Source organism: Saimiri boliviensis, chromosome 7, assembly GCF_048565385.1.
Source record: "Saimiri boliviensis isolate mSaiBol1 chromosome 7, mSaiBol1.pri, whole genome shotgun sequence".
NCBI lineage: Eukaryota > Metazoa > Chordata > Mammalia > Primates > Cebidae > Saimiri > Saimiri boliviensis.
Genome location: NC_133455.1, coordinates 66,970,875 through 66,979,837, shown reverse-complemented (window position 1 = coordinate 66,979,837; position 8,963 = coordinate 66,970,875). Strand labels below are relative to the sequence as shown.

Genomic DNA, 8,963 nt, shown 5'->3' with positions numbered 1-8,963 from the left:
GATAGGAGAACCCTGCCCTTCCCTGAGCTGCAATGAGGGAAGACATGTCAGTTACCTAAGATGATCTGTCTTGTTATGGGGGATGTTCAGTTGAAACTCCTGATGGCAGAGATGCTCTGAGGGCCATGCTGAGCATTCCAGATGGCATAGGAGTTCCTGGAGGCATCAAGAGTTTTCCCCACTCTAATGAACAGCAAGGCCTGAGTTTGAGTTTACTTGGATGAGGAAGGGCAGAGTTGACTGGCCAGGGGGTGGGAGCCTGGCAGGTCTTGCGTGGTGTGGAGGGAACCCTTACTGCCTGGGGAGAGGGTTTGAGGGGTTAAGGTGACCATCCCCAGTGTGAAGGGCTTGGTATTTGGACCAGAAAAGGTCCCCCACATCTGAGAGTAGGTAATGGCCCCGGCTGGGAAAGAATGTTTGGAAGAGGGGGCTGCACGTCTGGGCGAGGTCAGAGCCAGCGGGATTTCCTTCAGTTCCAGCCACTCCGGTGGGTGGGACCGGATTGCTCATTCTGGTCACAGGAACCTGCCTTTGTTTCCAGCTGGAGGGGAAATGCCATAGATCCTGCCCTGTTCCCGCCCCTCCAGCATCCGTGCCCAGGCTCTGCCCTTCCCAGGACCAGAGGGCCTGGGACTGAGGGCCCTCAGTTGAGTGCTTATCTCCAGGATCCCCAAATCCACAGACCTCTGCCCCTTGTTCTCCCAAAAGCAGGGCACTGGCATGGGTGTAGGAAATAGGGGTCAAGGGTATCCAAGGCGGGTCTGGAGTAAGCAGGAACAAAGAGTGAGGTTTAGACCCGTTCACTGCTCTCCTTTCCCTGGGAGGGATTGGGGCTCTTCGCAGCTAAGGAGGACTTAAGGGCAGGACCTGGGCCCCCCTCTCAACTCCTGCTCAGACAGATGGACCCTGAAACTCCAACCGTGGTCACACAGGCAATTTTTGGAGTTGGATGGCTGGGGCAATTGGATGCAGTGTTGTGGGGCAGAGGGGGCAGAGGGGGCAGAGCAGGGCATGGGCCAGGAATCTAGGGAAGAGGGGCCCTGTTTTTACTTGTTCCTGGTCAGTGAACGTTTGTGCACCTGTGTGACCAAGTGTATATATGTGTGCCTGCATGTGAGGCCTCGCTCCATGCCACTGGGTGTCTGTGGGCCAATGGGGCTGCGTAGATGTCTGTGCCCGTGAGCCCTTCGCTGACAGCTTGTCTGCATGTGTCTGTCTAACCATCTGGAGTAGAAGTTGGCAGGAGCGGGGGTGTTGGGAGCCTACACCTCGTCCTCAAGCCCTCTTCTTCAAATCTGGGTATTTCCTTAGCAATGAAAAGCCAAGGTCTCCCTGAGGGAAAGGAGAGAGGCGAGCAGGTGGAAACTTCTGTATGAGCTGTGGGCAGATGGCTCTCTCTGGGCATGACCAGCTGAGATCTGATAGGTGGAAGGTCCCGACAGGCCAGGGTAAGGGTGTGCTGGCCTGGTGGTTGGTGTGGCGGAAGACGCTGTGTGGTCCCAACCGTCTGGAAAGTGCGTCTGTTGGAGAGGGGCATCCTGTCCAGGTTCCCCAGTGTGGAGAAGAGAGGACACAGACCAGTGAGTCCCCACCTGTCCTCTGTCCTCCCATATATATGTGCTCCCTTGCCTTCTCCTGGCAAGGGGTTTCCTGGGGCATGCCCTGGAATGCCCACTGCCAGTCCATGGATAAGAGCAGCCCCTGAGAGAAGGAGGGAGATGATAAAGGCCCCCCAAGCATCTGGGACCTTAGAGGAGCCTGAACGAGGTTATTCTCTGCACACATGTTTTGAGCCTGCAATGGGCCCCATGCTGAGCCAGGGGCTAGGGACACAGACATGGTCCCTGCCCACACGGGAGTCAGTAGGGTTCCCCTGGAGTCCCCACAAGCCTGGCTGACATCCCAGTGTGTGTCGGGACAGCCAACCCTGCAGTCCCAGGTGGAGAGCCCCCTGCCTGCCAGGTGGGGGGTGGACACTCCAGGAGCAGCTCCTCCAGCCGCCAGCGCTGCAGCGATGGGGTGGGCTGGGAGTGGGCCTCGGGTGGGGGAGGCAGAGATGTGTGTTTTCATTTCCTGGGCCACCAGAATAGTATCCTGGAATCACAGGGGAGGCCGTGGGGCCCCAAGGACACATTCGCCAGCCTCCTCCACAGAGTTACACCCTGGGCTGTTCCCTTACCTGCTGCTGCTCGGGTACAATCCCAGGCTGCTGTTGCCCCAGCGTGCCAGGTGATGCCCAATGCCTCTCACACCCCTCACAGCTCAGGCTACAGACAGCCCTGGGCGGCAGCGATTGTGGTCTCATCATCTGATGTCACACATGAGGTGACTCAGGCTGGGAGAGGCAGAGCCAGGACTGAAACCCACGTGGGCCCAAAGGCTTTGCCGTGGCCGCATTCTTCACAACCAGGGGCTTCACCATGGGTTTCTTGGCCTCTGCTGACAGGGACTGAGTTCGGAAGCCTCAGGAGCTGCGTCGACGGAGGGGGAGGCTGGGATGTTAGAGGAGAGGTTGACTTTGGGAGGCACAGGCAGAGCAAGTCCAGGCCTTGAGGCTTCTCTCTCTCTGACGAGCCTGAAGGCGTCCTGGGAGGAGGAGGGAAGGCTATCGTCAGGAGCTATTAGAGGATTAGAGAGAAATGGCTTGGCCTGGGAGGGGGAGTTGCTGGAGTGAAGTCCGGGGACTCTAGCTGCCCTGGAGACTCTAGCTGGCCTGGGATTGGAGGGGTGGGTCTTCTCCAGGCGGAGAGGCTCCCTCTGCTGGAAAACATGCTCCAACCTGGAACCCAGGAATTACCATGGGTTCCGCCAGATCCACCCAGCAAGGACAGAGGGGCAAAGCGAACCACAGAGGGCTAGTTCCCTGGCCTTGGAGGTACGGTGGTCGCCCCTGAGCAGGGTGGAGGTGGAGGGAGATGCTCAAAGAATCCGAGGAGCCCTGACTGTAGGCAGATGCCACGTGCTGCAGTGGAATGAGCACAGGCTTTGGAATCTCACAGATGAGCTCCAAGCACTGCTTTGCCACTTACCAACTAGTGACACTGGGCAAGTTGCCTAACCTTCATAGCCTCAATTTCCTCAACTGCAAAATAGAAAAGCTGTGCAGATTAAGTAAGAAAATGGAGGCCAGGCTGGGAGGCTTATGCCTGTAATCCCAGCACCTGGGGAGGCCAAGGCGGGCGGATCACCTGAGGTCAGGAGTTTGAGACCAGGCCGGCCAACATGGTGAAACCTCCTCTCTACTAAAAATACAAAAATTAGCAAGGCATAGTGGCATATGCCTGTAATCCCAGCTACCTGGGAGGTGGAAGTTACAGTGAGCTGAGATCAAGCCACTGCACTCCAGCCTGGATGACAGAGATGAGACTCCATCTCAGAAAAAAAAGAAGAAAAGAAGAAAAGAAAATGGGCCAGGCATAGTGGCTCATGTGGTGGCACACAGATCGCTTGAGGTCATGAATTCGAGACCAGTCTGGCCAAGCTGGTGAAACCCCGTCTCTACTAAAAACACAAATTGACCAGGCATGGTGGCAGACATCTGTAATCCCAGCTACTCGGGAGGCTGAAGCAGGAGAATCGCTTGAGTCCAGAAGGTGGAGGTTGCCGTGAACCTCCCCTCCAATCCCCGGCTGTCTCCAGGGCAGCTAGAGTCCCCGAGATCATGCCACTGCACTCCAGCCTGGGTGACATAGGGGAGATTCCATCTTAAGAAAAAAAAAAAGAAAGGCCGGGCGCGGTGGCTCAAGCCTGTAATCCCAGCACTTTGGGAGGCCGAGGCAGGTGGATCACGAGGTCGAGAGATCGAGACCATCCTGGTCAACATGGTGAAACCCCGTCTCTACTAAAATTACAAAAAACTAGCTGGGCGTGGTGGCGCGTGCCTGTAATCCCAGCTACTTAGGAGGCTGAGGCAGGAGAATTGCCTGAGCCCAGGAGGCGGAGGTTGCGGTGAGCGGAGATCGTGCCATTGCACTCCAGCCTGGGTAACAAGCGAAACTCCGTCTCAAAAAAAAAAAAAAAAAAAAAAAAAAAAAAGAAAAGAAAAGAAAAAAAAAGAAAGAAAGAAAAGAGACATTAGATAAAACTTAAGGAAATCTGGGCGGGGTGCAGAGTAGCTCATGCCTATAATCCCAGCACTTTGGGAGACCGAGGCGAGTAGCTCATTTGAGGTCAGAAGTTGGAGACCAGCCTGGCCAACATGGTGAAACTCCATCTCTACTAAAAGTACAAAAATTGGCCAGGCATGGTGGTACATGCGTGCAATCCCAGCTACTTGGGAGTCTGAGGCAGGACAATCACTTGAACCTGGTAAGGTTGAATAGCTTGAATATAGCAGAGGTTGCAGGGAGCTGAGTTTATGCCACCGCACTATAGCCTGGGCAACAGAACAACAACAACAAAAATGTAAGGAAATCTGAAGAAATCTGTTCAGTCCTTTTCTGGAGAACGCTACTGTGTTCTTCCCAGGGATGCTCCAGTGCAGGTAGGGTGGGGGGCGTTAGTGTTAAAAGCCTGGAGGCCACACTGGATGGCTAGATCTCAATCTTCAGCTCTGCCAGTGTCTAGCTGTGGGGCCTAGGCAATTTCTTAGCTTCTCTGTGCCTCCTGTCCTCAAAGATAAAACCCTCAGAATTACTGGGAGGGTTACATGTGTTACTATAAATAGTAAGCACCTTATAAGTGGTTGCTATCATTATTGTGAACATACAAACAAATATATTTACACAACAAATGTATTGAGAAAAATATCCAAAACCTGAAAATAAGACAAAAAAAAAAAAAAAGTTAGTGCCCTTTCAAAGATATTTTAGATCATTGGCCCACCTATGGGTCATCTAGGGGAAGTTAACTTTGTTTGACATGCTATTAGTATTTACTAACAGTAAGGACCCAGGCTGTCCAAAAGAACAAATTAACATGTTAAAGATTGATAAGTGACAAATTATTTTGGTCTAGTAGAAAAAAATGGGGCCGGGCGAGGTGGCTCATGCTTGTAATCCCAGCACTTTAGGAGGCTGAGGTGGGCAGATCACAAGGTCAAGAGATCAAGACCATCCTGGCCAACATGGTGAAACCCCATCTCTACTAAAAATACAAAAAAATTTGCCAGGTGTGGTGGCGTGTGCCTGTAATCCCAGCTATTTGGGAGGTTGAGGCAGGAGAATCACTTGAACCCAGGAGGTAGAGGTTGCAGTAAGCCGGGATCATCCCACTGCTCTCCAGCCTGGCAACAGAGTGAGACTCCATCTCAAAAAAGAAAAAAAAATGGTTATGGTTTTATTTCCAGGTGTGAATGAACTTTTTTGTGCCTAACTTTGCAATCTTATTCTAACATTCATTTTTTCACTGCTTGTCAGTAATGGCTTTTCATTTCCTTTTTTGATCCGTCCTGCTGGTTCACTTATTATTATTATTATTATTTTGAGGCACAGTTTCGCTCTTGTTACCCAGGCTGGAGTGCAATGGCACGATCTCGGCTCACTGCAACCTCCGCCTCCTGGGTTCAGGCAATTCTCCTGCCTCAGCCTCCTGAGTAGCTGGGATTACAGGCACGTGCCACCATGCCCAGCTAATTTTTTTGTATTTTTAGTAGAGATGGGTTTTCACCATGTTGACCAGGATGGTCTCGATCTCTTGACCTCGTGATCCACCCGCCTCGGCCTCCCAAAGTGTTGGGATTACAGGCTTGAGCCACCGCGCCCGGCCTGGTTCACTTATTAAGTAGTTAAATAAATCTTGGTACGCACTATATATTTGTCTTAGTCATGTTTATCTTCGTGAAAATTTTACTTGGACAGGTAATAATACACCATACACGCTGTTCCACTCCTCAGTTACTTTTACCTTATACATCTTGAGGGCAGTTTCATATAAGAATATAAACAGCTTCCTTAGTCTTATTTTAGAATGCGCTGTAGAGCATGCACTGCAGGGGTGTACAGCAATTACATCCATAATCCATCTAGCCAGTCCCTTATTGATGGACACTTTGCTTGTTTCCACTCTTTCACTCCTGCAAACAATGCTGGAATGAATGGCCTTGTATATGGGTGGAGAGCAGATTTACTTAGGCAGAGGTGGATGGGGAGGCAGGAGATGCTCCAGAGGGGAGAGAAGCCTGGGGAGGGGCCTGATGACCTGTTTCCAGCCTGTCCTAGCCCATCTTCTCCTACTTCTGGGTCATTCTGTTCTCCTCCTGCTTCCTCTTCTCCATCCTGAGCTCCTGGTATCGCCAGAGAGGAAGGGCCAGGCTTTGATGTCGTGCAGGACTGGGCTTTGGCTGGCACTGGTGGGGGGATGAGGACGCCTTGGAGAGGAGGATCTTGGGGACTTGGGGCCTGGGGCTGGTGCTATCCCTGGGCTGTAGCCACTGAGGGCACTTGCTCAATATGCCCTGAGGGCTCTGGTAAGGAACGAAGACCCAGGGGGACCTCTGGGGATTCCCTGGCAGGGACTGGGGGACCAGGGGAGGGGGCGGGGCAGTACCTAGCAGCTCTGGCACGGACTTGCTTCGGGTGCCCAGGGAAGGTGGGTGGTCAGGGCACAGAGTGTGGCAGGCAGTGGCGAGGAAAGGACTGGCCAAGCTGGTCGTGGCAGTCACAAGGTGGTCCAGAACGCCCCCCTCCTGAGGGGACGGGGCAAAGGGGAGGCTCAAGGTAGCCTGCAGCCGCTCTAGGAGTGAAGGGGCAACCTGGGCCTGGGCCTGAGCCTGGGCCACGAGCCTGGGCAAGGCGGGCCACTCGGGCTGGTAGTGCTGGCTAAGCTGCTCCACTCGAGGCCGCCGCTGCAGCTGCCGAATCCTCCACACCGTGTCGAAGCTGTCGGTCAGCACCGCCCATTCCAGAGCCGTCTTGCCCCGAACAGGGTCCACCGCTGTCAGGTCAGCACCTGGGAGTGGGGACAGGGGGTGACAAGGATGGGATAGGAAGGGCAGATGCTTTAGCTGCAAGACTGGTGTGGGTTACATTCAAAGCCACAGAGTCCCATCCTGTTGAAAGTGGAATCTGGGAGGCCAGTATTGCAACCTGCTGTTTAAGAGAGATGGAGACACTTAGGTCCAGAGAGGCGAAAAGACTCTGGAGAGACCTAATGTGGGCCTCCAGCTGTGGCAGAACAGGGATCTCCTGAATCCAAGGAGCTGAGCAGAGCAGTGGAGGCTGCCCAGGACAGGGGAGGCTGAGCTGCCCGCTCTGGGGCAGGCGGGTGGGGGTGGTCTGCTGGTTCCCTCTCCTGGTTCTTCTCTTCTCACCATCTCCCTCGCCCATCTTGGGGTTGTGAGAGGAGCAGTCATCCTGAGACAAAGGAAGGGGTGTAGAGCGCCCTCCTTTTTCATTCACTCCTTTTTCACTCCAAACCCAGTGGTGTGGGGTGGGGAAGGGAAAAGTGGAGACGGGGGTCCCCCAGAGTGACCAGCAGAGGGCGACCCCACTGCAGGGAAGGAGGGCCCCCAAACATCCCATGGACAATGTGGACTTCACCCCACCACCCCCTGAACAACCCCACGGAGCCACAGGCCTCAATGACATTTCCCTGGGTCCCCTGGAAGCCTGGCTTGTCACGGTTGGAGGTCATCCCGGGGAAAGCTAACATCCTCACAATACTGGTGAGGCCCAAGAGGGAAGCCACTCAGGAGCGTCGGCTGGTTCTAGATGCCAGCCTTTTGTCGTGTTAGGTTTTCCAACTAGGCTAGGTTCCCCTCCCACGCTTTCCTTCCTGGGACCTCCACTCGCAATTTCTGAGCTCTCAGTATCTAAACTTTATTGATTGCATGAAGCCCAAAGCACGCTCTCCACCTCCAGGAAGTTGAACTAGATTGATCATCCATCTCCACCTCTCTCCTCTCTGCAAACAATAATGGCGGGGTTGGAGGAGGGACTGGAGGCCACACAGCCTGGCCCAGGCCCCACACACCTGCCATGAGGAGGGCAGCCACGCACTCACAGCGGTTCCGCATGGCAGCCTTCATTAACGCTGTGAGCCCCCGCTGGTCCCGGCGTTCCAGGTCCAGGCCCGCATAGTAGTTGAGCAGGAGACTCACCAGAGGCATATGACCTGCACAGGGCATCAAGGGTAAGCTTGGTCCTGGGAAAGGGGGTGATGAAGCTCCCAACCCGCCCTCCACCCAGCACGACAGAGCCTGGTGTAGAGCAAGAGTGGGGCTGAGGCCCCGTCTGCGTCAAAAGGGGGGCTGTCGGAAGTGGGGTTGCCGCAGCCTCGCACCTGCTTGGGCAGCCAACATGAGGGCCGTGTCCCCTCCTTTGTCCTGCTGGTTCACATCGAGGAAAGGACAGTGGCTGAGCAGGGCCACCACACTCTGGAAGCCATGGTAGCATGCGACCATGAGGCCTGTCTGAGGGAGGGGCAGCTCAGATCCCCTGCTTTTCCCCAGGGGCTTCCCGGGGCCCCTCACGCCCTCTAAGCCCACATCTGTCCCGTGGCCTGCCCCAACCCCTGTGAAGGCCCACTGGCAACCATTCCCTTCCTCCTAAGGACTGCGGGGTGGGAGGCATTGCCCCTGAGCCCCTCTCAGGGAGCCAGGCCAGGACAGTGTGGTGGGGATGCAGAGATGCCCACGGCTGTCCTGGGACAACTTACCCTCCCATTGCTGTCCACCTGGGTGGCCTCCTCTGGGGAGACCCCACTATCCAGTATGGCTTGGAGCTGGGTGGGATCATTGTGCGCACAGGCCCAGTACAGGGCCCCCAGTCTGCAGCCGGGGACAGGAGTCTCTTTGCCTGGGCAGGGCAGTTCCTCAGACATGTCCAGCCTCTCCAGCTCAATGCCAGCTCTTTCTCTTCCAGACAAGAAGGTGGGTCCCTCCTCTCACGCAGCTGGCACGTAAAACACAGAATGAACAGGAGTAGTGAGTGTCTCCCTGGGTCCTAGGGAGGGGAGCCAGCCGCTGCAAAGTGCGCAGCCCTCGCCCCAGGGAAAACATTGACCCCGGCGGGGGTCTCGCCCCA

General features: G+C 54.9%; 1 protein-coding gene across 1 annotated transcript; it reads right to left on the bottom strand.

Annotated features, from left to right (window-relative positions):
* Positions 1 to 6,169: 6,169 nt before the first annotated feature.
* Positions 6,170 to 8,341, bottom strand: ANKRD33 (ankyrin repeat domain 33). The gene is made up of 4 exons (XM_039472209.2): positions 8,221 to 8,341; positions 7,912 to 8,052; positions 6,966 to 7,028; positions 6,170 to 6,888 (listed from the first exon to the last, which is right to left on the bottom strand). The coding sequence occupies exons 1-4, from the start codon at positions 8,339 to 8,341 to the stop codon at positions 6,170 to 6,172; spliced, it is 1,044 nt and encodes a 347-aa protein (XP_039328143.1).
* Between the last annotated feature and the right edge of the window lie 622 nt (positions 8,342 to 8,963).

Excerpts from the sequence above, each read along its gene's own strand:
- ANKRD33 (XM_039472209.2), bottom strand. The coding sequence starts at position 8,341 with ATGGTCGCATGCTACCATGGCTTCCAGAGTGTGGTGGCCCTGCTCAGC. Across the intron at positions 8,053-8,220 it reads CATGTTGGCTGCCCAAGCAG|GTCATATGCCTCTGGTGAGT; the intron begins GTGCGAGGCTGC and ends TGCCCTGTGCAG. Across the intron at positions 7,029-7,911 it reads GGCTGCCCTCCTCATGGCAG|CAGGTTGCAATACTGGCCTC; the intron begins GTGTGTGGGGCC and ends TCTCTTAAACAG.